This window comes from Paroedura picta, chromosome 5 (assembly GCF_049243985.1).
Source record: "Paroedura picta isolate Pp20150507F chromosome 5, Ppicta_v3.0, whole genome shotgun sequence".
Classification (NCBI taxonomy): Eukaryota; Metazoa; Chordata; class Lepidosauria; order Squamata; family Gekkonidae; genus Paroedura; species Paroedura picta.
In genome coordinates, this window is record NC_135373.1 from 127,962,140 (window position 1) to 127,990,117 (window position 27,978).

The 27,978-nt window shown below is 59.3% G+C and overlaps 1 protein-coding gene across 2 annotated transcripts; it reads left to right on the forward strand.

The window, feature by feature from the left end:
- Nucleotides 1-36: 36 nt before the first annotated feature.
- Nucleotides 37-27,332, forward strand: LMF2 (lipase maturation factor 2). 2 transcript variants are annotated; one of them, XM_077340527.1, is made up of 14 exons: nt 37-247; nt 4,390-4,643; nt 10,681-10,709; nt 11,795-11,991; nt 12,416-12,594; nt 14,468-14,606; nt 15,453-15,587; nt 16,660-16,765; nt 16,978-17,074; nt 17,954-18,136; nt 18,923-19,091; nt 22,253-22,364; nt 24,531-24,639; nt 26,387-27,332. In XM_077340527.1, exons 1-14 carry the CDS (start codon nt 52-54, stop codon nt 26,735-26,737), a joined length of 2,256 nt encoding a protein of 751 aa, XP_077196642.1. In that variant the 5' UTR covers nt 37-51; the 3' UTR covers nt 26,738-27,332. The 2 variants fall into 2 exon arrangements, with proteins under 2 accessions (XP_077196642.1, XP_077196643.1); XM_077340528.1 differs by having other exon boundaries at nt 71-228; nt 4,370-4,643.
- Nucleotides 27,333-27,978: the final 646 nt, after the last annotated feature.

A 27,978-nucleotide genomic window follows, 5' to 3' on the forward strand; every position in this document is an offset into this window, starting at 1 on the left:
GGTCCCGCCCCCGGGCGGCGACATTGTAGCCAGCCAGGCCCGTCCGGGCCAATGGGCTGGCCCGGCGAGCGTTCTGGTCCCGCCCCCCGCGGCGACGGCGGCGACATTGTCTCCCGCGCGGCGCGTCCGACGTGTCTCGCTGCCGGCCATGGCCGCCGAGCCCCCCCGCTGGGCCCGGCAGCTCTTCCTGCTCGGCCTGGCCGCCGCCTACCTGGCCGCCTTCGCCTCCTCTACGCCCAGAGCCCCGGTAGGCAGGCCGCCGAGCCACGGGGGGAGGGAAGGACCCCGGGAGGGGAGGGCAGGGCGGCTCCGGCCACGGCACCCCGCTCCCTTCGCCCCGAGCGCCGCCCCATCTCGCCGGGAGCCTCCCAGGCGGGAGCTGGCAACCCGGACCCAGGGCGGGGTGGGGCTGCGGGGGAGTCGCTCGGGTGCCCGCCTGGTCTCCGATCCGGCCAGCCCGCTTGGATTCCCCGCGCCTCCTCCACAGGGACCCAGCTGCGGGATCTTGGGCTCGCCACAGCCCTGTCAGAGCTGTTCTCTCCGAGCTCTCTCCGCCCCTCCTTCCTCACAGGGGCTGTGTTGTGGGGAGAGGCAGGGAAGCCGCTCGGAGGCCCCTGCGGGGTCTGGGACCCGAGGCTTCTGCGGGACCTTAAGGACCTGCTGAATGGTGCCCTTTGCAGGTGGCCCTGCAGCCTGGCGCCCAGCTTGCTCTGGCGCACGTGCCCTCTTCGTGGGAAGCGGCCAGCTGAGCCGGAGTTTGCGCTGTGGAGAGGCGGAGGACGCTTTTCCCCTCCCCAGGGCTGGCTGCAGGCTGCAAGAAAGGGGGAGTGCAGAGTGAGAGTCAACAGAGTTTCATTCTAATTCAGAGGATGGTCTTAAAACGGCCCCTGGACTGAGCCTTTGTAAAGTGGAGCCAGACCAGCACAGCCACCCTTATTTCGGGACCAAGTTTGACTCCTGGGGCACTTTAAGGCCACCTGAGTTTGATTCAAGCTGCACGGCAGTCAGTTCATCTTCAAGGAGCTCCTGAACCCAACCTTCCTTATTATTATTATTTTCTTAATTTCTGCTCCTTCAGACAAACACAGTGACACCCCCCCCAAAAAATCTCCCTTTTGTCTGTGACCCTTCTCCACCCACCTGTGTGCACACCTGCTGCTGGAAGGCACAGGGCAGGCGGGAGGCTCTGGTGGATCCAGGTTTTTGAATTTCCTTCCTTTTCACCCCCCCCCCCTTCCTTCTCCATGCGGACCCAACAGCGGCTTCTCTCTGCCTCTTCTTCTTGCTGCCACCCTGTAAGGTAGGCTAGTCTGGGAGACTGAGGCTGGCCTAAGACCCCCCCCCCCCCGGCAAAATTCCATGGTAGGCGTGGAGAGTGAGACCGGGACCCCCCCCCCCCCCGATACCAGCCTGAAAACTGCCTTGTTCTGAATCTGACCCTTCGGCCGAGGTCAGACTGGCAGGGGCTCTGCAGGGTCCCAAGGGGGGGTCTTTCCTGTCACCTCTGGACTGATCCTTTTAACTAGGGATGCCGGGGATTGAACTTGGGACGGTCTGGTTGCCAAGCTCTGCCGCTGAGTCACAGCAGTTGGCAGAAATGATTCCTCCTCATCCAATTTCCCTTCTCGTTTCTGTTTCCTGCAAGCTGCTTCCTCCAGGGCTGCTCCTGGTTCCTAGGACGGCTTTTTAAAAGGAAAAGAAGAAAGGCTCTGGGGATCCCAAAAAGCAAGAAGAGCCTGGATCTGTGCCTTGGCAGGAGCATGTGGGGATTCCCCAGAACATGCTCTCCTTTTTCTCCATTCTCTTGCTCTTCCCTGGAGAACTTTCCAGCTGACAGGGAGGTGGGCAGGCCTTTCTGCCCGTGCAGATATTTTTAGCTGCAGTGTGGGTTTATTTAAAGCATTTATTAGTTGCCTTAAAAGGCAGGGCAGGGAGGGTCCAGCCCCCCGTCTCACCCAGGGACCAGCCAGTTCCCCTGCAGGGCCAGCCACAGGGCAGAGAGGCCGAGGCCTTCCCCTGAGAAGACCCTCAGAAGAGCCCTGCTGGGTCAGGCCAGGGAGCGTCCCTCCAGTCCAGCCTCCCGTCTCACCCAGGGGCCAGCCAGTTCCTCTGCAGGGCCCGCCACAGGGCAGAGAGGCCGAAGCCTTCCCCTGAGAAGACCCTCAGAAGAGCCCTGCTGGGTCAGGCCAGGGAGGGTCCCTCCAGTCCAGCCTCCCCTCTCACCCAGGGACCAGCCAGTTCCTCTGCAGGGCCAGCCACAGGGCAGAGAGGCCGAGGCCTTCCCCTGAGAAGACCCTCTGAAGAGCCCTGCTGGGTCAGGCCAGAGAGGGTCCCTCCAGTCCAGCCTCCCGTCTCACCCAGGGGCCAGCCAGTTCCCCTGCAGGGCCAGCCACAGGGCAGAGAGGCCGAGGCCTTCCCCTGAGAAGAACCTCAGAAGAGCCCTGCTGGGTCAGACCAGAGAGGGTCCCTCCAGTCCAGCCTCCCATCTCACCCAGGGGTTAGCCAGTTCCTCTGCAGAGCCAACCACAGGGCAGAGAGGCCGAGGCCTTCCCCTGAGAAGACCCTCAGAAGAGCCCTGCTGGGTCAGGCCAGGGAGGGTCCCTCCAGTCCAGCCTCCCGTCTCACCGTGGGACCAGCCAGTTCCTCTGCAGGGCCAGCCACAGGGCAGAGAGGCCGAGGCCTTCCCCTGAGAAGACCCTCAGAAGAGCCCTGCTGGGTCAGGCCAGGGAGGGTCCCTCCAGTCCAGCCTCCCGTCTCACCCAGGGGCCAGCCAGTTCCTCTGCAGGGCCAGCCACAGGGCAGAGAGGCCGAGGCCTTCCCCTGAGAAGACCCTCAGAAGAGCCCTGCTGGGTCAGGCCAGGGAGGGTCCCTCCAGTCCAGCCTCCCGTCTCACCCAGGGGCCAGCCAGTTCCTCTGCAGGGCCAGCCACAGGGCAGAGAGGCCGAGGCCTTCCCCTGAGAAGACCCGCAGAAGAGCCCTGCTGAGTCAGGCCAGGGAGGGTCCCTCCAGTCCAGCCTCCCGTCTCACCCAGGGGCCAGCCATTTCCTCTGCAGGGCCAGCCATAGGGCAGAGAGGCCGAGGCCTTCCTCTGAGAAGACCCTCAGAAGAGGCCTGCTGGGTCAGGCCAGGGAGGGTCCCTCCAGTCCAGCCTCCCGTCTCACCCAGGGGCCAGCCAGTTCCTCTGCAGGGCCAGCCACAGGGCAGAGAGGCCAAGGCCTTCCCCTGAGAAGACCCTCAGAAGAGCCCTGCTGGGTCAGGCCAGGGAGGGTCCCTCCAGTCCAGCCTCCCGTCTCACCCCGGGGCCAGCCAGTTCCTCTGCAGGGCCAGCCACAGGGCAGAGAGGCCGAGGCCTTCCCCTGAGAAGACCCTCAGAAGAGCCCTGCTGGGTCAGGCCAGGGAGGGTCCCTCCAGTCCAGCCTCCCGTCTCACCCAGGGGCCAGCCAGTACCTCTGCAGGGCCAGCCACAGGGCAGAGAGGCCGAGGCCTTCCCCTGAGAAGAGCCTCAGAAGAGCCCTGCTGGGTCAGGCCAGGGAGGGTCCCTGCAGTCCAGCCTCCCGTCTCACCCAGGGGCCAGCCAGTTCCTCTGCAGGGCCAGCCACAGGGCAGAGAGGCCGAGGCCTTCCCCTGAGAAGAACCTCAGAAGAGCCCTGCTGGGTCAGGCCAGGGAGGGTCCCTCCAGTCCAGCCTCCCGTCTCACCCAGGGGCCAGCCAGTTCTTCTGCAGGGTCAATAGCTGGGCAGAGAGGCCAAGGCCTTCCCCTGATGTTGCCTCCTGGCTCTGGGACTCAACCTCTTTGACTGCCTCTGTGGATGGAGGTTCCCTTCAGTCACCCTGACGGCTAGACCTCTCCTCCATGCGTCATCCCTCCTTCAAGGGATGGCAGCAAATTCTGGCAGCAAATTCCCCATTCTACAGAAGCAGTGCTGGGGGTGTTGGTGGGGAATTGGTTCCCCCTTTTTGCTTTCTCTTGTGGCTGATGTACTTTTCCTTTATTTCCGTGCGAAGGTGTTTCCCGCAGCTGGGCTGTGTGTACACGGATTTGGTGTACAAATAATAGGTTATTAAGAGTCCAGTGTTTTCCATGTTAACAAAGTTTCTTTTGATCTCCAAGCACTCTGAGAGCTCTGTCTTTTGTAATTCTGTAAGAGAGGTTCTGTCCCGATAATTCTTTTATTTGCTGCCTCTCAGATCGCCAAAGTCCTAAAGCTGCCTTTTCTGTGCTCTCGCAGGGGGCAGCCCTTTGCAACCCGTAAAACTCGGCTGAGGGTGGAAGGGTCAGCCGGAGTCCTGCTAGGGGGGCGGGCCAGGCTCCCTCCTGGGCCAGGGAGGGCAGGAAGCTCCCCCGCAGGGGTGACGCCCGTTCCTATCTCCTTTTCCTTCCTGTTCCAGGCCTTTACGGGAAGGATGGCATCTTGCCAGCCCGGAAGATGCTGCGCGTCACTGGCAAAGGATTCTGGGAGCAGCTGTGGGACTCACCCACCTTGCTGTGGCTCGGACCCCGGCTGGGGCTGGACACAGAGCAGGGCCTGGAGGTGCTTTGCCTGCTGGGCGTGCTGCTCTCCTTCGGGGCCCTGATCCTGGAGCCCTTGCGTGACAGCCTCCTCTTCCTCGCTCTCTGGGCCCTCTACCTTTCCCTTTATCAGGTATGGGGCTGGCGGGGGGTGGGGGGGACACGACTGAGGTGGGCACAGCATTGTTGGGGGGGGGGCTTTTAGAGGAGGAGCTGGGCCTGCTTGGGAATGTGGAGCAAATGGGTTTGCATCCCGTCTTGTCCCGGAGGCACATAGCAGATTACGCCCCTAACAACGTCTCTTATCTGAATCTGAACCGCTAAATAAAACAGTAAGAGGGTGATGGGAGGAGTTGGGACTCATCACCTAACCACCAATCATGTAGGCTGTCCCAGCTGTCCCGTCCCTGATTGGCCGGCCGTCCGTCCAACGAATGGCCAATCAGGAGGGATGTCCCGCCCCTGGCTGCGTCCCCCCTCCAACTTCTTCCATATGGAAGAAGTGCAGACCCCTGTAAGGTTGGCAGGCAGCAGAGCTGGGAGGGAAGGTGGAGGTTCTGGGACTTGGGCTGGAGGCAGAGGGGGTGAGGGAGGAGGGAGGGAACCCCCATGGTGCTCCCACCGCCCTCAACTGCTCCGGCCGCGGCAGGACTGCCCAGGATGGCACGGGGAGCAACAGAGTGCCCAGCAATGCTTCCCCCTCCCTCCAAAATAGACGCTGAGGTTTCCGCAGGCCTCAGTGGGCCTTCTGGGGGTGGCAAGGGGCAGGCCTTGGCTGTCCTGGCCGGGGCAGGGGAGTTGTACTGCTAGATACAATGAGCTTTGTTGCTAGTGTTCTTATCAGAGCGGATTGGGTAAACATCTGGAGCAGGGGTGCATCTGGCTATTAGCCCCAAGGTCAAGTAGAGGAAGACTCTGGGGCAATGATCTTGCAGCTTGGGGGGCCACAGTGGGAGGGCTTCTGGAGTTCTGGCTTTGCTTGTGGACCTCCTGAGAGCCCCTGGAGTTTGGCCACTGTGTGACCCAGAGTGCTGGGCTGGTTGCCTGTGGGTGGCACCGACTATGTAAATGGACCCTCCGGCGTCCACGAGAGGGTTGAGGATCGCCTTGTTAGAGCTTGGAAGAGGAAATGTCAGCCTCTTTTGCTGCTTTGGTGTACGTTTGAGAAGCAGTGTGTTTGTGTGTGTGTGGGGGGGGGGTTAGCAAGTAGATTTGCTACAAATCCATTAAATCAAGATGGGGGGGCAGATCAGTCTGTCTGCATCTGCAGAAAAGAGTCAGAGTCCAGGAGCCCTTGAAAGGGTGACAGAATTTGGGGCAGGGGAGGAGCATTCCTGGGTCGCAGCTCACGTCTTCCGCTACAGCTAGAAGGCGATCCCGTCCGTCCTTACGCCACGAGGCTGAGGGATTCCGGGCGGCCAAATGGGGTGCCCCCCAGGGAGGCAGTTCCAGGGGGGCAACTTGGTTCGTCTGCCTGCAGCAGGAGAGGAGATCAAGAGTCCAGCAGCGCCTTAAATCACTCAGAATTGTCTAGTTGCAGTGGAAATCTGCCCAAGTGGATCGCCTAAAGAGAATCTGTAGTGTTTGGATTTTTAAAAAAAAGCTTTCATGATTGCAGAGTGGACCGAAAGAGAAGGAGGGAAGTAGCTCTGATTCCTGGCGGGGCGGAAGAGGCTGGGGGGGGGGCTGTCACTGCGGAAGTCCCAGAAGGAGAACTGTGGGTACAGAAGAGGAGGAGGAGGAGGAGGAAGAGATTCCAAAAGGGGGCTCGGGGGGGGGGCTGTTTTCAGGGGCATTTTCAGGGGTCCTGCGTCGGGATCGCATCCCCTCCTTGCAGTCCAGCTATCAACTCCGAATGGGCCAGGAGGAATCCCCTCGTGTCCTGCCTGGCAAAGGGAGTTTCCTGGCCTGCCACATGCCTGGGAAGTCTGCCTCTCGGGCCCGGCCGGGGGCCGCTCTGGGCCGCTGCTCCCTGGCTGAGTTCCCGGCTGCTTCTTGCCTTTTAAGGCTGCGGCGGAGCTTGGCCTCAGCTGCCGAGAAACCGCTGGCCAAGATCCTGGGCGGGGGGGGGGGGGGGGGCTCGGCTCCTTCGGAAGCACGGCTGCCAGGCGTTGGCTGAGTGTCCTCTGGACCAGAGCTCCCCTTGCAGCAGCCCTGCGTGGAACCCCCCCCCCCCCCGGCATGTTCAGTTGGGGAGAGGGATATTCCACTGGGGAGGGAATGTTGCTTGGGCCTGGCCTGGGGCTGATCGTCCGTCCGTCCGCCTGGCTGTGCTGGAGGACCCAATGCCTCTTGGGGTCGCCGTGGCAGGGAAGGGGCGGCACAGCCTTGCGGTTGGCCAAGCGGGCTCCTCTCCGGGAAGGGATGAGATCTGGGGCATCTTCAGCGACCCCCCCCCCCCCGACTGCTTGCTCTGTCGCGATCACAGGGTCACTCCTCTGGGGTCACTGGCCTGGGGGACGCTTTCTTTACTTGGCCAGGACAACGTTTGGAGACCGGTGACGCCTTGAAGGTGCCCACAAGGGCCCTGTGTTGGCCTTCCGGGTGCCCCCGCACTCAAACCTTGCTCTGCTGCTGCTAACCAGCACGGCCCCCCCCCGGAATCCGTTGCTGCGACATTCATTCATTTCATCCTGGGCAGGCACAAAAAGACAATCCAGGCGGAGACACTGGGAGGCGGCTAAGGATCACAAAGAGCCTTCCTGGTGCCCTCTGGGGGGTTTCGTAAAAGGGGGTGGGGCTTTTACCCCGCAGGGTTTCTGATTGGCCACTGGGGATTGGATTGGCTATGCAGATTTCTTCAATGTTGCTTTGACCGCTGCTGCTGCTGCCCCCCCCCCCCCGTAGGACCAGGACCCCGGCTGCTTGGCTGAGGGTGAGGCGGGGCAGTGGCCTTTGACATCTTGTCGCTACACCCACCGCTCCGTGTCAGAATTCCATGGGTGCCGGGGGGCTCCATAGGTCCGTCTGGGGACCCTTGCCAGCAGCTTCCTTTTGGTACACAACTAAGCTTCAAAGGAACTGAGGCCTCTTCGATTTTTACAGACCCGTCCTGAAGATCGGGGGCCAGATTCATGTTCACAGGTCAAGCAAAATCCAGCCTTGGCCTGGAGTTAGGGTCTGGCTCCTCTAAGAGGTAGCTTGTTGTAGTGGTTAGGTGTGCCGATTTCTAATCTGGTAAGCCGGGTTGGATTCCCTGCTCCATGCAGCCAGCTGGGTGATCTTAGGCTAGTCACAGTCCTGATAGTGCTGTTTTCACAGAGCAGTTCTCCCAGAGCTCTCCCAGCCTCACCTCCCTCACAGGGTGTCTGTTGTGGGGAGAGGAAGGGAAGGCAACTGTAAGCCGCTTTGAGACTCCTTCGGGTAGAGAAAAACGGCATATAAGAACCAACTCTTCTTTTTCTTCTTCTCTGTGCAGTATGGTTCAACAAAAGTATTTCTGTCCAGAGATCTGTTTCCCATCACACCTCCGGCCTTTCACCAATCTTAGTTCTGAACTCCGTAGTGAGAGAATTTAGTCTTCTGAGATCTGAGCCAGACCTTTCTCAGGGGGCGAATGGGGCAAGGGTTTTTTTTTTGGGGGGGGGTGGAAATCCATCCGCAGCCTGAGGGCAGAGAGCCCTTGGACTGCAGTCCTGCCCCAGGGCCATCACAACCAAAGGCGTTTCTGCCACGGAACCCTCCTCAGCGATACGAATAATGAAAACACACTCCAGAGCATAAAACCTTTCAAAATACAGCTTGTTTGACCTACTTCTTTGAAAATTTTATTTTTAAGCCCATTTATTATGTGATCTTTTTCTTCTCCCCCGTTTCTTCTTTTTTCAAGTTTTAAAATTTGGGTCAGAGGTGTTATTTTGAACAATTTTACTCTGTTCTAGTAATTTGTACTACTGAGGAAGGCCCTTTGGCCGAAACGTGTGGATTTAATGCAATTTGTTTTCATTATTTGCATTGCAATAAAGCTTTGCTAATTTGACATATTAGAAATTAGCCATTAGAAATCCAGTTATTAAGTTTAAGCACCCCATAGGGCAGTATGGAAATCCCACAATAAACCGAGAGGCCCTTGGGAGAGCAGGGACACGGTCTACTCATCTCTGCGACCTTATTTTAAAATGATCCAACATTCCAAGTGTTTCATGGGCGCAGCCTTCTTGCACTCCTTAACGCTAACCTTGCACGGTAGGGCACAACAAGTATTGCACGGGGAACGGGGGCTTGAGCCTGAGTGAGGGCCCAGCTAATGAGCTCGGGGCAGAGGCAAAATTAGGACTGGAGTTTTCCTGATCCGTAGCTCAGCCTCTTGGCCTCCCCTGCCGCCCCTGCAACACCATCAAGCAAGGAGCTGAACTGAGGGACATGGTTTCCTTGGGAAAGAGGCAAGGCCTGTCCCCGTTTCTGCTTCCCAGCCCCTCCTCTCCAGTTGTTCTTGTGCCACTGTGGGGAGGCCCCAGATCCTCCGCTTTGCCTTCAGGCAACTGGGACGGGAGCTGGCTGCGCTCCCTGGCTTGGCCCACAGCCCGGTGCAAGGACCGAGAGCGACTCCAGGCAGCCTCGGGGCTTTGCCGCTGCTCCCTACACGGTGTGGGGAAATGCTCGCCGCTGAAGAATGCTAAGGGCAGGGCTTGCGTGTTTGCTTTTTGAGGCAAGTAAGCGCCTGTCCCATCGGGTCGGCCTCCAGGAGGTCTGAAAACCCCACGACTCTGCTTTATTCGTTTTGTTTATTTATTTTCAGATTTATATACTGCCGCTCTCCATTCGAACACGCGGTGGTTCGCAATAACACAATGAAAACCAGTACAACCCCTAAAAAGCCCCTTAGAACAATAAACATTTAACATTAAAACCTTAAAGATGACAATGCAGAATGTTCTAGATTCCCACCCACCGCCTGCTTGATGCCCCTGGCCTAACCCCTGGCTCCCCAGGGGTGCTAAATCAAACTAAGAACACTTGGTGCCCCCCCCTCCACTCCTGCTGGATGGAGCCACTTGTTAAATGCTGCACACCTGTGGGGCTGTTTTGAAGTTCCGCCTGGGTGCTGCACCTTTCCTTTACGCTCCACAAGCGAGCTCAGGGCCAGTCTACTACAGCTGTGCACAGTTATGCTCCAAGCATGGTGAGCCTATGCTCTGCCCCTCCTTGATGCCACCTTTCAGGTAGCAGGGCCAAATGTTATCTGTATCTTTTTCCTGTTTCCTGTAAACCACCCTGAGCCTTCGGGGAGGGCGGTATATAAAGAATGAATGAATGAATGAATGAATGAATGAATGAATGAATGAATGAATGGGCATAGTGCATTTTCAGAGGTCAGATTGACAGCATTCAAAATGTATGGAAGTTTACAAAGCAAGTAAAAAGAATACACATGCTCTGTTCAGGCATTCATGCTGAGCAAGGGAACAAAGAAAAGGTGAAAACACACAGTCCCCGTTCCCCACACACAGAGGGGGAATGTGGCCAGCCTTCCATTGGGAGATAGAGCAGGGTGCCATCTGCGAACTGGTGACAACCCAGCCCAAAACTCTGGACCAGCTGTGCCAGAGGGCGCATTTGGATGTTAAAAAGTGTGGGGTAGAGAATCACCCCCTGCGGCACTCACAAGGGAGCGCGAAGGGGGGACAACTCTTCCCCCCTTTGTGTCGGATCCTGGAGAAAGGAGACCAGCCACTGTAAGGCTGTCCCCTGAATCCCTCCCCTGGCGAGGTGGTGGGCTAACAGCTCATGGCCGACCACATCAGATGGGGCCAAAAGATCAACAAATACGAGGATAGCCGAACCGCCTCGATCCAGCTGGTGCCGGAGGTAAACCGTCAGGGTGACCAGTGCAGTCTCCGCCCCATGGCCAGGATGGAACCCCGAATTGTACGGGTCTAGGGCCAGGATTTGCCCAGTCCGTTGGATTCCCAGGGGCTAATTGGAATCCCTGTTGGACAAATGCCCAGCTTCACCCCCCCCCCCACTCACTCACAACTCTTGATGAGCCTCAGGAAAATACTTCTCCTGGATGCTTTAGTTTGGCCTGTGTAGTCCCACCCTACTCTATGGATCGATGGCTGGGGCCAAGGCACCCACGGGCAGCACGAGAGGGGTTATTGGCTCATGGCTTCTGCTCCCAGGCTTTGATGCGTCCTTTTCTCCCCCACCCCCCCTTTCTCTCCTTGCAGGTGGGGCAGGTGTTCCTCTACTTCCAGTGGTGAGTGGCATACCAGATTGACCCCCACCCCCCGTGATTTCATATAACTCCTGCCACTCCAAGGAACCAGCACCTGGCAGGGTCGTGCCCCCCAGGGTGGCAGGATTTTAATGAAATCATTGGGGGGGGCTGCTAAGTTGCTAATCATTTATGTTTTCCTGTAGTTGTGGACGCTCAAGCAACGGCACTCAGAGTTAATTAATTGGGAACAACCTTTTGTGATTGATCCTGGAGATGATGATGATATTATATTATTGTTATTGTTATTATTATTACAAATTATTTCCCGCGACTTCCAAGACCGGCTAATGGCGGGGTACAAAGTCTCATAAAAACCCCTTAAAAGACATAAAAATCCCAAACATGGCGGAACCCCCATCCCCACTACCAGAGGGCCAAGGAAGGAGGTCAGAAATCGATCTCCTGCTCATACCTGGGGGGGGGGGGGACATTGATCTTCCTCTCCGACTTCGGCCTCAACCGTAGGCCTGGCGGAAGAGCTCCGTTTTGCAGGCCCTGCAGAACGCCGGAAGCTCCCCGGAGCGAAACCATTTCAAGCACAAGCCTTGGAGGACTGGCCAGCCAAGGTTCTCTGGTGGGAAGGGAGAGCGCAGTCTGCTGAGAAAGCAGGTCCTCCTGGCTGTCCAGTCTTCTCCTGCCTTTTGCAAAAAGACCGTGGTTCTAACCTTCGGGGCTGAGGAGGGCCTGTGGGTGGTGCCCAGTGGCATGTGGGGGGCAGCGTCAGTGCTTCCCAGTGGCTCCCCATGGCTGTCCACAGAGGAATGAGACGTGGGAAGTGCGGTTTGTTGACAAACTGGATTTCCAGGGAGTGGAGAAGGAGACTCCGCATTCAGGGGTCTCTTCAGGGGGTAGCCATGTGGGCCGGCTGGTGGAGAGCTAGTCCAGAGTCCAGGAGCACCTAAGGGAACAACAAGGATTTTGGCCATGAGTTTTTGACAAGCCAAGCATTAGCTGCTCTAAGGTGCTGCTTGGATCAAATTTAAGAAACTGGAAGGTGGCTGTTGCCAGAGAGGGCCTCCAGGACCAGCTGGTTTGACCCACGTCTTCTCCCCCACCCCAAACAGGGACAGCCTCCTCCTGGAGACGGGCTTCTTAGCCGTGCTGGTGGCCCCCCTTCATCTGCTCAAGTGGCGCTCGACGACCTGGCGGGCGCATGACGGGGTGACCTTCTGGCTGGTGCGCTGGCTGCTCTTCCGCCTCATGTTCGCCTCCGGGGTCGTGAAGCTGACCAGCCGCTGCCCCACTTGGTGGGGGCTCACAGGTGAGCACAAGTGGGGGGACAGGTAAAATTTGGTTTGGAGCGTAGCAGGGCTGTTGGGGGCACGCAAGGGAATGGGCTCTCGGTTCCCCCTCACCCCCTTCACTTCTCAGGGGGGGCACCTTTGAGTGCAGAGGGGTGGGATCCGCTGGCTGGTATTTGCTCCTGTGAAATGAAAGGCCTGGATTTGTCCTGGAAGGAGTTTGACAGCGAACCTGCTGGGGAAGACGCCCCACTAGTATGTAGTCCTCTCGTGGCCAACTGTGTGGTGCATGGCGCATGAAGCACCAAACTCTACATTTTGCCCAGCCCTCTAAATCCGCAGGAGAGCTGGGTGGGATTCTGTCCAGGGTGCCCTGAGTGCCCCTCGGCCGCCCCTCCTCCTGGCCCCGGTTTCCCACCCTTTCTGCCTTCTTCCTCCCGCCAGCCCTGACCTACCATTACGAGACGCAGTGCATCCCCACCCCAGCCGCGTGGTTCGCCCACCAGCTGCCCGTCTGGTTCCAGAAGTTCAGTGTAGTGACCACCTACGTCATCGAGATCGCCGTCCCGGCCCTCTTCTTTGCTCCGGTCCGCCGCCTCCGGCTGTTCGCCTTCTACTGCCAGGTATGCCCGGGCCCCCCAGGACGTGTGCGGAAAGGGTGGCTCGTGTCTCACGCAGCTCCAGGCATGCCCCAACAACGGTGCGAGGAGAAGAGCTGATTTTTATGCCCCACTTTTCACTACACAAAGGAGCCCCAAAGCGACTTACAATCACCTTTCCTTCCTCCCTCCACAACAGACACTCTGAGAGAACTTCAGCAAGCTCTGAGAGAACTGTGACTATGCGAGGTCACCCAGCTGGTTGCATGTGGAGGAGGAGCCCTGCTGGGTCAGACCAGGAGGGTCCCTCCAGTCCAGCCTCCCGTCTCTCCCAGGGGCCAGCCAGATCCTCTGCAGGGCCAGCCACAGGGCAGAGAGGCCGAGGCCTTCCCCTGAGAAGACCCTCAGAAGAGCCCTGCTGGGTCAGGCCAGGGAGGGTCCCTCCAGTCCAGCCTCCCGTCTCACCCAGGGGCCAGCCAGTTCCTCTGCAGGGCCAGCCACAGGGAAGAGAGGCCGAGGCCTTCCCCTGAGAAGACCCTCAGAAGAGCCCTGCTGGGTCAGGCCAGGGAGGGTCCCTCCAGTCCAGCCTCCTGTCTCACCCAGGGGCCAGCCAGTTCCTCTGCAGGGCCAGCCACAGGGCAGAGAGGCCGAGGCCTTCCCCTGAGAAGACCCTCAGAAGAGCCCTGCTGGGTCAGGTCAGGGAGGGTCCCTCCAGTCCAGCCTCCCGTCTCACCCAGGGGTCAGCCAGTTCCTCTGCAGGGCCAGCCACAGGGCAGAGAGGCCGAGGCCTTCCCCTGAGAAGACCCTCAGAAGAGCCCTGCTGGGTCAGGCCAGGGAGGGTCCTTCCAGTCCAGCCTCCCGTCTCACCCAGGGGCCAGCCAGTTCCTCTGCAGGGCCAGCCACAGGGCAGAGAGGCCGAGGCCTTCCCCTGAGAAGACCCTCAGAAGAGCCCTGCTGGGTCAGGCCAGGGAGGGTCCCTCCAGTCCAGCCTCCCATCTCACCCAGGGGCCAGCCAGTTCCTCTGCAGGGCCAGCCACAGGGCAGAGAGGCCGAGGCCTTCCCCTGAGAAGACCCTCAGAAGAGCCCTGCTGGGTCAGGCCAGGGAGGGTCCCTCCAGTCCAGCCTCCCGCCTCACCCAGGGGCCAGCCAGTTCCTCTGCAGGGCCAGCCACAGGGCAGAGAGGCCGGGGTCTTCCCCTGAGAAGACCCTCAGAAGAGCCCTGCTGGGTCTGACCAGGGACAGCCCATCCAGTCCAGCCTCCCGTCTCACCCAGGGGCCAGCCAGTTCCTCTGCAGGGCCAGCCACAGGGCAGAGAGGCCGAGGCCTTCCCCTGAGAAGACCCTCAGAAGAGCCCTGCTGGGTCAGGCCAGGGAGGGCCCCTCCAGTCCAGCCTCCCGCCTCACCCAGGGGCCAGCCAGTTCCTCTGCAGGGCCAATAGCTGGGCAGGGAGGCCGAGGCCTTCCTCTGATGTTGCCTCCTGGCTCTGGCATTCCGAGGATTTAGTGCCTCTGGGTGGGGAAGGTCCTCTCAGTCAGCATGGCTAGTCCTCATTGATACATTGATCCTCTATTATTTTCTTTAGTCCCCCGTTAAAGCTGTTTCTTCCTGTGGCCATCACCCCATTCCCAGGCAGCCAATCCCCCATTATTATTACTCGCTGTGTAAAATAACATGACCTTTTCTCCTCCTTCCCATATTCTTCATGGATCACCCTGGTCTTTTGGGAGGGGGTCTCTCGATCCACTCTCTCCACCCCAGGACCAATTTCATAGGCCCGTATCGTGCGTCCCCCGGATCATCTCTTTCCTCCTCTCCTGCAGATGCATCTGATCCCTCATGTTGCCGGGGAGACCAATAACAAGTTTTGTCCCCCGGACTTTTTGGAAATGCGTTTCAGGTCCTCCTGCAAGTCCTGATTGTCCTGACGGGCAACTACAGCTTCTTCAACCTGCTGACCGTCGCCCTCTGCTTCTCCCTGCTGGACGATGACCACGTGGCCTTCTGGCTGGGCCGGAGCCGGAAGAAAAGCGCCTCAGGTGAGAGGGAGATCCAGCCCTCCCTGGGGCCTTTCTGAGCATCAGGTGAGGGAGGCGAGCCAAGCTCCGTGTTCCGGTCTCTAAATTTGGCTCTCTGGGAAGCAGGGGCTGGAGTGGCCGGAGTCGGAGTACCCTACCTTTTTGAGCCTGCAGGCACCTTTCGAATGCAGATAGGGTGGTGCGCTTCAACATGGTTCGGCCACCTCGGCAGCCAGCACCATGGAGAGGAGGGGTGTGCCAGCCGATGGCCGCACGCAGGCACAGAACTCAGGGTGGTCAGTGCAGCCGCCCCCAAAATGGCTGCTGCAGGAGGTTTAGGTTTCAACTGTTACTTTTTTCAGTTTTCACTGTAAACTCCTTTAAACCCGGAAAGAAGACAGAGCATAAATATTTTTAAATAAACTAGAAATTGGCCCCCGAGTGACACTCGCGGCTCCTGATTGGCTTCGCAGCTCCTGATTGGTTTTTATCACGGACTTGGCCCGCCCCTTTCTCCTCCCAACTTGTCCTTACTGCTTTATTTATACCGCTCTGCAGGAGCAGTTATAGATACAGATAAGCCAGGACTGATGGGCTGCCTCTCTTGCAAGTAGGGAGGGGGGCAGGGAAGGCCGGGAGTCTCGGGGCTGTGGGTTGGAGCCCCTCAGGCAGAGGTAGGCATCTCTCAGTAGGCCAGGCAGGTGGTGGTCCCCTCGATGGTTTTACTCACACCTGGAAACACACCTTATGCCAGCTGTTGCACCTGGATCAGCACAACCCTCGGCCTTGCCAAGGCAAGCTGATTTGGAGTTGGGGGGTGAGGCGCTTTCCCCGTCCTCTGCTCACCTCCTGATTCCTGCTCTGCAGCCTGGCCCCCCCGCCCGCTGACCGTCCTGACGGTGCTGGCTGAGATGGGCACCTACGGCCTGCTCTTCTACTGGACCGCCTGTCACTTTGGGCTGAAGGTCAACTGGGAGAAGATGCTCCTTGAGTCTAAGACAGGTAACGTCTGCGGAGGGAGGGAGGGAGAGGGGGGGCGGAGGGGGCCAGTCGTAGTTAGAAGCAGGGACATGATATATAAACAATTTTTTAGAACTTATAACGACCCATTTAAAAGGATATAAATTCCAGATGTTAAAATTTCATCCAACCTAAATGTAGCTCCCATGGGCAGAGTTACTCTTACAAACCTGAGCACAGAATCTCACCACCCATCGAGTCAACTGATCACACCTGCCAGAGAGGAGCTGTTTTAACCCAATTGTATTTTATCGCCCAGGAAAACCTTCTCACAGAGGGCTGGAAATGTCCATACGTATTTTACTTTAAAGCGGGTAATCGTAAAACGTATGTTAAGTTGATTCACTCTCCTCTTACATATGACCTGAAAATACAATTGATAGTGCAAAGAGACCACCAACTCTGAAAAATATCCAGTAGCATTCTGTCAGTCTTTGGGTGAGAGCCAGGGTAGCATGGCAGTAAGCATCAGACGGGGATCTAGGAGAGCCGGGTTCGAATCTCTGCTTGACACGGAAGCTTGCTGGGTGACCTTGGGCCAGTTGTATGCTCTCTCACCCCAGAACCAATCCTAGAATCCTAGAGTTGGAAGGGACCTCCTGGGTCATCTAGTCCACCCCCCTGCACTATGCAGGACACTCACAGCCCTATCCTGCATAGTGCAGGGGGTTGGACGAGATGACCCAGGAGGCCCCTTCCAATTCTAGGATTCTAAACCTATTGCTCATCCATTGTAACCTGCAGCTCCCTTGAATCTTTAGAGAACCAGCCTCACAGGGTTGTTGTGCAGGTAAAAAGGAAGAGAGGGAAACAAGCCAGCGCTTTGGCACGCCTCATGCCAGGAAAACAACGTAGACCATTGTAGGTGAGAACAGGCCCTGTGTTTTGGTAATCCGGGTGCAGTTCACTGTAAAAGAACACAGCAAATACAAAATTCACAGAGTCATTGCTAGGCAGAGTCAGACGCCAGAGGAGCCCGTGAGCAAGGAACCCGACCGAAAGCTGCCCTTTCCCCCCACGTGTGTTGAGTGGCCTCTCGGGTGTGTCTCCCCAGCTTTCACGTACCACGAATTCATGCAGTGGCTGAAGATGGTGACCCTCCCTCTGGTGGGTCTTGCCCTCCTTTCCTTGCTCTGGGAGGTCGTCCTGGCTGCCTACAGGTAAGGGGGCGGGCAGGGGGCACCCCAGGTGGGCCTTTGCGTTCCCAGCATGCACTGGGCTCTTGCGGGGATGCCGATGCTTCCTCCTGGCCCTCGGGGGAGACCCTGCTGCTCGTTGGAGCTGCTGGCGGATCCCCCCATCCACTTGAGAATGCCTCCCCCGCTCCACTCACACCCCTTTTCTGTTCTTTCTCCCCCCCCCTGCCCCCCAGGAGTGCCTGCGCCCGGGGCTTCCTCTGGAAACTCTGGGGGACTCTCCAGTGGGCGGTCTTCACCACGGCAGCCTTGGGGATGTTCACCGTCAGCCTGGTGAGTGAATTCCCCGTCTGGTGCCACTAGCAGGGCGTGGCCCATCTCAGCAAGGGGGCAGGAGGGCCAGGCAGGACACGGAGACACGCAGGGGACACGGTGTCCCAGAAGCCCCCTGGCCTCCCTTCTTAGAATGGCGATGTGGCGGTCACACACTCGTAGGGACACTACAAAGTGCATCCAGTGCACAGAAGGCTGTGGCTGTGTGGCAGAGCCCCTGCTCGGCCTGCAGAAGGCCCCAGGTTCAAGCCCCGGCAGCTCCAATGAAAACGAATCAGGAAAAAGCTCTGCTTGAGGCACTGGGGAGCTGCTGCCAGTCAGAGTGGACGATACTGACCTTGAGGGAGTACGGTTTTGATTAATGGGGGGTTCCACTCAGGGGAGGGGGCCCGGGGTCAAAGGCACAGCTTCTGCCTGGCATACGGAGGGTCCCAGGTTCATTCCCTGACATCTCCTGTGGGAAGGATCAGCTCGGAGGAGACGAGGAGGACCTTTCCCTGAAGTCCTGGAGAGCCACTGCTGTTCTAAGTAGGCAATACTGACCTTCATAAAATAACAGAGTTGGAAGGCTCCTCCAAGGTCATCTAGACCAACCCTCTGCAAAGAGCTGGAACTCATAACTACAATTATGTGATTTGTGGGAACGGTGATTGCAGTGGTATTAAAATACAATTCTTATTTGTTAAATATGATTTTTTTAGATCCTTAGCTCCCTCGATGTCCCGTGTTGGGGCGGAAAGGCAGGATAGAAGTGGCGTGACTCTTGGGGAGACCCTCCGTGCCCTGGGGTCAGGCTTTGGGGCCCGGCCTTCGCTGCTGCTCTCGGGGCGAGGCCAGCCCCCTGAAGGCTTCTCTCCCCCTCCCCTCCCGGCCCCCCAGGTCCCCTTCACCTACGTGGAGTACGAGTCCAACGGGAAGCTGTGGCCGAGCATCCACCACATGTTCAGCACCGTGGATCGGTACCAGCTGGTCAACTCCTACGGGCTCTTCCGGCGGATGACGGGGGTGGGCGGCCGGCCGGAGGTGGTGCTGGAAGGCAGCCACGATAAGAAGACGTGGACGGTGAGCGCCCCTGCCAGGCCGCAGGACACAGGCCTTCTTCACGCAGCCATCGCTGGCTCGGCTTCCGTGCCACACCCGCTGAAGGAGGCGGAGCCCCTGACACAAGGGCTGCCAGAGCGTCCTTTCGGGCGCACAGGGAAGACTCTTGTGCCGGCCGAGAGCTGCCCCCAAAGCAACCCTTTTGGAAACCTGCAAAGCCGATTGGGCGGCTTGGTGGGTGCCAGCCCTGCCGGGTCCCACGCGCTGCCTAAAATGCTTGGCGGGAGCCTGAAGGGGGGGTGGCAGGTGGTGTGGCCCTCGTGGCCACTGCGATGGGGACCCATGCACGTGCCTGGCTCGATCCGGAGAGCCCCGCCAAGCAGCTTCTAGCCCTTCCTGGCTATTCCGAGGACGCCGCTCTTGGGTTTTGTCTCGGGTGGAGGTGTGAAAACTGCACCTGTGATCAAAGGGCAGGCAGGTGATCAGCAGTTGGGGGGCTGGGAGAGGACGCCTGGGGGTCCGATCACCAGATGCTTGCTCCAAAGGTCAGATCCAGCCCTTCAGAGAGGGCTCATTTTCTCCAGAGGAACTGATCACTGCCGGCTGTCGGTCACAATTCCAGGAGATCTTCAGGCACCACCTGGAGGTTGGCAAGCCTGCTGGGAGTGCAGTTGAGGCCTTCCTCAGACAGGCTGTTGCTCACAGTCTCTCTAATACGTCCCCCCCCCTGCCCTCCCCTCCACCCATTTACTGAGGAGCAAGAGCCATTCACGTGTGGGAATTCGGTCCTTCCTTCCTTCCCTGCAGGAGATTGAGTTCATGTACAAGCCAGGCAACGTCAGCGCGGCCCCTCCGGTGGTGGCCCCTCACCAGCCCCGGCTCGACTGGCAGATGTGGTTTGCTGCGCTGGGTCACCACAGCCAGAGCCCCTGGTTCACCAGCTTCGTCTATCGCCTCCTCCAGGGCAAGAAGGACGGTGAGCGGGGGTTGGGGGGGAATCCCCCTTTCCTTGCTCTCTCTGGGTCTCTCAAGCCATGGCTGGCCCCTGGGTGAGACGGGAGGCTGGACTGGAGGGACCCTCCCTGGCCTGACCCAGCAGGGCTCTTCTGAGGGTCTTCTCAGGGGAAGGCCTCGGCCTCTCTGCCCCATGGCTGGCCCTGCAGGGGAACTGGCTGGCCCCTGGGGGTGACGGGAGGCTGGACTGGAGGGACCCTCCCTGGCCTGACCCAGCAGGGCTCTTCTGAGGGTCTTCTCAGGGGAAGGCCTCGGCCTCTCTGCCCTGTGGCTGGCCCTGCAGAGGAACTGGCTGGCCCCTGGGTGAGACGGGAGGCTGGACTGGAGGGACCCTCCCTGGCCTGACCCAGCAGGGCTCTTCTGAGGGTCTTCTCAGGGGAAGGCCTCGGCCTCTCTGCCCTGTGGCTGCCCTGCAGAGGAACTGGCTGGCCCCTGGGTGAGAGGGGAGGCTGGACTGGAGGGACCCTCCCTGGCCTGACCCAGCAGGGCTCTTCTGAGGGTCTTCTCAGGGGAAGGCCTCGGCCTCTCTGCCCTGTGGCTGGCCCTGCAGAGGAACTGGCTGGCCCCTGGGTGAGAGGGGAGGCTGGACTGGAGGGACCCTCCCTGGCCTGACCCAGCAGGGCTCTTCTGAGGGTCTTCTCAGGGGAAAGCCTCGGCCTCTCTGCCCTGTGGCTGGCCCTGCAGAGGAACTGGCTGGCCCCTGGGTGAGAGGGGAGGCTGGACTGGAGGGACCCTCCCTGGCCTGACCCAGCAGGGCTCTTCTGAGGGTCTTCTCAGGGGAAGGCCTCGGCCTCTCTGCCCTGTGGCTGGCCCTGCAGAGGAACTGGCTGGCCCCTGGGTGAGAGGGGAGGCTGGACTGGAGGGACCCTCCCTGGCCTGACCCAGCAGGGCTCTTCTGAGGGTCTTCTCAGGGGAAAGCCTCGGCCTCTCTGCCCTGTGGCTGGCCCTGCAGGGGAACTGGCTGGCCCCTGGGTGAGACGGGAGGCTGGACAGGAGGGACCCTCCCTGGCCTGACCCAGCAGGGCTCTTCTGAGGGTCTTCTCAGGGGAAGGCCTCGGCCTCTCTGCCCTGTGGCTGGCCCTGCAGAGGAACTGGCTGGCCCCTGGGTGAGATGGGAGGCTGGACTGGAGGGATCCTCCCTGGCCTGACCCAGCAGGGCTCTTCTGAGGGTCTTCTCAGGGGAAGGGCTCTGCCTCTCTGCCCTGTGGCTGGCCCTGCAGAGGAACTGGCTGGCCCCTGGGTGAGACGGGAGGCTGGACAGGAGGGACCCTCCCTGGCCTGACCCAGCAGGGCTCTTCTGAGGGTCTTCTCAGGGGAAGGCCTCGGCCTCTCTGCCCTTTGGCTGGCCCTGCAGAGGGACTGGCTGGCCCCTGGGTGAGACGGGAGGCTGGACTGGAGGGACCCTCCCTGGCCTGACCCAGCAGGGCTCTTCTGAGGGTCTTCTCAGGGGAAGGCCTCGGCCTCTCTGCCCTTTGGCTGGCCCTGCAGAGGGACTGGCTGGCCCCTGGGTGAGACGGGAGGCTGGACTGGAGGGACCCTCCCTGGCCTGACCCAGCAGGGCTCTTCTGAGGGTCTTCTCAGGGGAAGGCCTCGGCCTCTCTGCCCTGTGGCTGGCCCTGCAGAGGAACTGGCTGGCCCCTGGGGGAGACGGGAGGCTGGACTGGAGGGACCCTCCCTGGCCTGACCCAGCAGGGCTCTTCTGAGGGTCTTCTCAGGGGAAGGCCTCGGCCTCTCTGCCCTGTGGCTGGCCCTGCAGAGGAACTGGCTGGCCCCTGGGTGAGACGGGAGGCTGGACTGGAGGGACCCTCCCTGGCCTGACCCAGCAGGGCTCTTCTGAGGGTCTTCTCAGGGGAAGGCCTCGGCCTCTCTGCCCTGTGGCTGGCCCTGCAGAGGAACTGGCTGGCCCCTGGGTGAGACAGGAGGCTGGACTGGATAGGCTCTCCCTGGCTTGACCCAGCAGGGCTCTTCTGAGGGTCTTCTCAGGGGAAGGCCTCGGCCTCTCTGCCCTGTGGCTGGCCCTGCAGAGGAACTGGCTGGCCCCTGGGTGAGACGGGAGGCTGGACTGGAGGGACCCTCCCTGGCCTGACCCAGCAGGGCTCTTCTGAGGGTCTTCTCAGGGGAAGGCCTCGGCCTCTCTGCCCTGTGGCTGGCCCTGCAGAGGAACTGGCTGGCCCCTTTGTGAGACGGGAGGCTGGACTGGAGGGACCCTCCCTGGCCTGACCCAGTAGGGCTCTTCTGAGGGTCTTCTCAGGGGAAGGCCTCGGCCTCTCTGCCCTGTGGCTGGCCCTGCAGAGGAACTGGCTGGCCCCTGGGTGAGACAGGAGGCTGGACTGGATAGGCTCTCCCTGGCTTGACCCAGCAGGGCTCTTCTGAGGGTCTTCTCAGGGGAAGGCCTCGGCCTCTCTGCCCTGTGGCTGGCCCTGCAGAGGAACTGGCTGGCCCCTGGGTGAGACGGGAGGCTGGACTGGAGGGACCCTCCCTGGCCTGACCCAGCAGGGCTCTTCTGAGGGTCTTCTCAGGGGAAGGCCTCGGCCTCTCTGCCCTGTGGCTGGCCCTGCAGGGGAACTGGCTGGCCCCTGGGTGAGACGGGAGGCTGGACTGGAGGGACCCTCCCTGGCCTGACCCAGCAGGGCTCTTCTGAGGGTCTTCTCAGGGGAAGGCCTCGGCCTCTCTGCCCTGTGGCTGGCCCTGCAGAGGAACTGGCTGGCCCCTGGGTGAGACGGGAGGCTGGACTGGAGGGACCCTCCCTGGCCTGACCCAGCAGGGCTCTTCTGAGGGTCTTCTCAGGGGAAGGCCTCGGCCTCTCTGCCCTGTGGCTGGCCCTGCAGAGGAACTGGCTGGCCCCTGGGTGAGACGGGAGGCTGGACTGGAGGGACCCTCAGTGGTGAAATCCAGCCGTCCAGTGGCACTTTAAGGCCAGTGATGTTTTATTCTCAGTGTAATATTTCAGGAGTTTGCACCTTGGTCTTAAAGATGCCACTGGACTCAGGCTCTGTTCTGCGTAGTCAGATGAGTTTGTCGAAGGGAAGATGGAAGGACCAGGGCTGGGCCGCAGAGCATGGGTTCCTTGGGGCAGAAAGGGGTCTGTTCCTCTGGGGCCAACCAGCTCCCCTCTCCCCACAGTGATCCACCTTGTGCAGGTTGACGAGTCCAAATACCCGTTCCACTCCCAGCCTCCGTCTTACATCCGGGCCCAGCTGTACAAATACTGGTTCACAGCAGGAGCAGAGGACGGGTAAGTAAGGGGGGGGAGGGAGGAGTGGGGGGAGGCCTTTCTAGGGGCAGCCCCAGGAGCTAGTCTCCGCAAGCAGGTATGCCCTTTTGATTTTCAGGGTGCAGCTAAAGATGGTTTTCTTTACAACCACATTGACTAATTCAATTTGTATTAATTTGCAATCCCAATTTGCAGTTTTTAATGGTGGTCAAAAGAGTTAGAATCATGCAATCATAGAGTTGGAAGGGACCTCCTGAGCTATCTAGTCCAACCCCCTGCACTATGCAGGACAATCAAAACCCTCTCACGCCTCCACTGTCACCCCCTTGAGCCTTCACAGAATCAGCCTCTCCATCAGATGGCTACCCAGCATCTGCTTAAAAATCTCCAAAGATGGAGAACCCTCCACCTCCCGAGGAAGCCTGTTCCACTGAGAAACCGCTCTGTCAGGAACTTCTTCCGGAGGTTGAGATGGAATTTCTTTTGAATTAATTTCATCCCATTTGTTTTGGTCTGTCCCTATCGGGCAAGAGAGAACAATTCTGCTCCATCCTCTGCATGGCAGCCTTTTAAATACTTGAAGATGGTTATCAGATCCCCTTCTCAGTCGTCTCCTCTCTAGGCTAAACAGACCAAGCTCCCCCAACCTTTCCTCCTACATCTTGGTCTCCAAACCCCTCACCATCTTTGTTGCCCTCCTCTGGACACGCTCCAGTTTGTCTACATCCCTGTTCAACTGGGGTGCCCGAAACAGAACACAGGACTCCCAGTGATGCCGAACCAGAGCAGAGTAAAGTGGTACCATCACCTCCCGTGATCTGGACACGATACTCTGTTTGATACAGCCCAAAATCCCATTTGCGTTCATAGCCATTGAGTCACACTGTTGACGGGCCAGGCTAGCCTGACCATTAAAGCAAAGCATGTTTGGCCCCAGCTGGCCTGTGAATGGGAGACCACGAAGGAAAACCCAGATTGCTCTGCAGAGGCCAAGCACCTCTGAGCATCTCGGGGGGGGGGGGGGGGGGTCACTATAAACTAGCTGCGACTTGACATCGCTCTTGACCAGCACGCTGCCTTGTGCTCCGAAATTTGGCTCAAACTGTTTTAAACCTTTAACCAGCCCATGGCAGCCATGGGTACCTCCCCGGGCATCCTTCCTGGTGGAACCGGGACTGCGGAATCCCTTGGAGAATTTCCGCTGTGCTTTGCTCCCCATCTCTCTCCTCCCCAGGTAGAACAAAGTGGGGGGGGGGAGGGAGTGAGCGTGCTGCCAGCCGCAGGAACCGCTGGCTTCACCTTTAAAGGGCAACCCAGAATTGGGGGGAAGGCACCTTCCCAATGAGGAATGGCTGAAGAATTGGGGAGTTTTTAGTTTAATACAGAGACGGCTTAAGGGGGTCCATAATGGGAGGTTCCTAAAATAATGCTTGGGGTGGAAGAAGTTGCCCCGGAGAGCTTTTCTTCTCTCTTTCTCCCAAAATGCGAGAACTTGAGAGCACCCAGTGAAGCTAATGGGCAAGATGGGCAAAAAGAATTATTCTTAGACACAGAGAGCATTGAGAATGTGGGAGTGTTGGTCCAAGGGACCAAGCCCTATGAAGATAGGTTGAGGGACTTGGGAATGTTCAGCCTGGAGAAAAGGAGGTTGAGAGGGGACATGATAGCCCTCTTTAAGTGTTGGAAAGGTTGTCACTTGGAGGAGGGCAGGGTGCTGTTTCTGCTGGCTGCAGAGGAAAGGACACGCAGTAATGGGTTTAAACTTCGAGTACAACGATATAGGCTAGATATCAGGAAAAAGATTTCCACAGTCAGAGTAGTTCAGCAGTGGAATAGGCTGCCTAAGGAGGTGGTGAGCTCCCCCTCACTGGCAGTCTTCAAGCAAAGGTTGGATACACACTTTTCTTGGATGCTTTAGGATGCTTAGGGCTGATCCTGCGTTGAGCAGGGGGTGGGACTAGATGGCCTGTATGGCCCCTTCCAACTCTATGATTCTATGATTTGCTGCCAGAGGATGTAGTGATGGCCACAGGCATGCAGTTTTCAGAGGGGGACTGGATAGATTCAAGGCTGCTAGCCATGGTGGGTGAGGGGAGGCTGGACTGGAGGGACCCTCCCTGGCCTGGCCCAGCAGGGCTCTTCTCCTGTTCTCACCGGTTCTTTCCTTCCTTCCTTCCCTCCTTCCAGTTCTGTTCCTCAGACATGGTGGCAGCGGCAGCACGTGGAGGAGTTCTACCCAACCGTCTTCTTGGGGGATACGCAGTTGGAGGACTTCCTGACCAAATACGGGCTTAAGGTGAGAGGAGCAAAGAGGAAGATTGAAGGCGTGGCCAAACTGTGGCTCTCCAGATGTCCATGGACTACAAATCCCATGGTATTAATCGGAATTGTAGTCCATGGACTCCCTTGCCCAGGGGGAATAGGGCAGGGTGGGGGGAGACCATTCCGATGCAGAATGGAAGAGGAGATTGCAACAAAATGGACCCCGAGGGAGGCAAGGAGGTGTTCTCTTTCCCCAGCAAGTAGGTTGGAAGTCATCTTCCCCCTTCAGCAATGCTCTTTCTCGGCCTCCCGCAGCATCCCTGGTTGGAAGGAGTGAACCAACAAGCACAAGTGATGCCTCAGTTCTGGCATGGGTGTCCCATTTGTTTCTTTGGGGCTGGGAGCCTCAGCCGTTCTCAGCTTGATCCTGCCTTGACTGGATGGCCTCCATGGCCCCTTCCTACTCTGGGATTCCAGGAGTCTCATTCAGCAGTGGAAGGGGCTGCCTAAGAAGGTGGGGAGCTCCCCCTCACTGGCCGTCTCCAAGCAGCGGCTGGACAGATCCTTCTCCTGGATGCTGGAGGCTGATCCTGCCCTGAGCAGGGGGGGGGGGCCTAGATGGCCTGCATGGCCCCTTCCCACTCTGGGATTCTAGGAGACTAGTTCAGCAGTGGAAGGGGCTGCCTAAGGAGGTGGGGAGCTCCCCCTCACTGGCCGTCTTCAAGCAGCGGCTGGACAGATCCTTCTCCTGGATGCTGGAGGCTGATCCTGCACAGAGCAGGGGGTGGGACTAGATGGCCTCCATGGCCCCTTCCCACTCTGGGATTCTAGGAGTCTAGTTCAGCAGTGGAAGGGGCTGCCTAAGGAGGTGGGGAGCTCCCCCTCACTGGCCATCCTCAAGCAGCGGCTGGACAGATCCTTCTCCTGGATGCTTGAGGCTGACCTTGCACTGAGCAGGGGGTGGGACTGGATGGCCTCCATGGCCCCTTCCCACTCTTGGATTCTAGGGGTCTAGTTCAGCAGTGGAAGGGGCTGCCTAAGGAGGTGGGGAGCTCCCCCTCACTGGCCGTCTTCAAGCAGCGGCTGGACAGATCCTTCTCTTGGATGCTGGAGGCTGATCCTGCACTGAGCAGGGGGTGGACTAGATGGCCTCCATGGCCCCTTCCCACTCTGGGATTCTAGGAGTCTAGTTCAGCAGTGGAAGGGGCTGCCTAAGGAGGTGGGGAGCTCCCCCTCAGTGGACATCTTCAAGCAGCGGCTGGACAGATCCTTCTCCTGGATGCTGGAGGCTGATCCTGCACTGAGCAGGGGGTGGACTAGATGGCCTGTGTGGCCCCTTCCCACTCTAGGATTCTGCGATGCTTGAGGCGGATCCTGCGCTGAGCAGGCCTGCAGGGTCCCTTCCCACTCTACGGTCCTATTATTCTGGGCATGAGCTTTTGTGTGCATGCACACTTGGGAATCAGAACAAAGTGTGAGTCCAGTGACAACTTGAAGATGCACAAAGTTTAATTTGGGGGTAAGGTTTTGTGTGCACGCAGGTATCTCACAAAGTGTGCATGCGCGTGAAAGCTCATATACCTTGACTAAAACCACTTTGCCAGTCTTACAGTTGCCCCAGGGCCCAAGTTCTGCCCTCTTGCCCCAGCAGAGCCCCCACCTGACTGAGGCCTAGTCGTTCTAGCTCCTGTTCTCCGTGTCTCGAGCAGGGAACCGCAGCTCTTTAGCCCCCCGTGAGCCCTGCCGTTTTGACCTGCCTCCCAATCTCCCCTCCCCCACAGGAGAAGGCCCCTGCGAAGCGTCCCTCGGACTCCTTTCTGCCCGCAGCCCTCCGGCTGGTGCGAGAGCACACCCACCCGCACACCGGCCCCGCCCTGATCTGGTCCCTCTACCTCACCGCGGCCTTCCTCTGCCTCCTGCGGGGGGCGCGGAGCTGGCTGCTGGGGGGCGGCCTCCCCAGCGGGAAGCACAAGACCCCCAAGCGGCCTGAGGCGGGGGCAGACGCGGGGGGCGGAGGGGACCCGGCCGGGGGTGAGAAGAACGGGCAGTTGAAGAAGGAAGCGGCGGAGAAGGCCAAGGGTCCAGCAGAGACCCCCGCGGAGGGGCCGAGGAACGTCAAGAAGAGGAAATAGCTGCTGTTCGGACAGACCGACGGACGCCCCTCTGGACGGACGGGACTCTGGCTCCAGCTGCTCCCGGGCTCGGTGTTTGCCTGGGGGCTGAATGGGGTGGGGGGCATTTTGCCCCGGGCTCTCCTTTGGCCAGGTCCCTGCTGTGCAGACCAGGAAAGGTGTGGGGGGGGGCCAGGAAGGGCTCTGACTCCTGTGCAGCCATCTTGGACCCTGGAGGAATAGCCGGTGCTGCTTTCCTTTCCCTCTGCACTTTTCCTGGCCACGTATTGCGTTGCTGGACGAGGAGCACGGGGGAGGGGAGGGGGTGCTCTTCCTCCCCCCCACAAATGGTCCCCAAGGTTGTGGCAGATCCCTTTCCCCTCTGAGCCTGCCCACCCCCTCCACACCCACACACACACCAGGCTCCTCCTCGTCATCCCCTCCCCCGACCTACCATTGCCTTTTTCGGGAGGGGGGGGATTCATTGCCCCGTTGCCCCGCAGCTGATGGAGGGACGGGCCCTGACCCTTCTGTGGCCTGGTTTGCCTCCTAGAGCTGCGTGCCTCGCACCCAGGACCAGAAATTCTAGTTTTCTAAATAAAGCCTTTACATTCCAGTTGTCCTGGTGTGACTCGACTGGTGGGGGCGGGGGAGGGGATTGGGGGGACACTGCAGAAGGTCTGCCAAGATCCTGGCTCTGCAGTGAGATGTGGGCGGGCCAGGGGGGCTGTGGGGGGAGCGCCAGTCCCTTTTGACTTCGGGTGATCCTATGCATTCAGGTTCCTCCAAACATCCTCCGCTTCGTTCCCTCAGTGAGTCCTCTTTTGCCTTCAGCTCTTCCCAGCAGCTTAACCTGCTCCTTTCCCAAGCGAGGAGACCACCCGTAGGTGGGGCACTGGGTGCCTGCAGCCGGTGCTGGCCCTTAAGTCCTTGGCCCTCCAACTCTAGGGGCCCGGATTCAAAGAGCAGCGCAGTGGAAGCGTCCTTCTGTCTTAGCCCTCTGGCCACCACAAGGCGGTGAGGGGGGGGGGTGGCCATCAGGCTGGTGGCTTTGAGCAATGGCCAGGAGCACCCTGACCTCTTTAACGCGCCCTCCCTGCAGCCATTCTTGCCCACAGGGGAGGCCGGGGGACTGGCCGCTCTTGCCCTGGCCCCGGGGGCACGAAGGCAGGGCGCGCTTGAATGGTCTCTCCAGCCCTGGCCACACAAGACAGAGAGAGAGAGTGCCGGGGCACATGTGGTCGGCAACCTCCAGGTAGCGC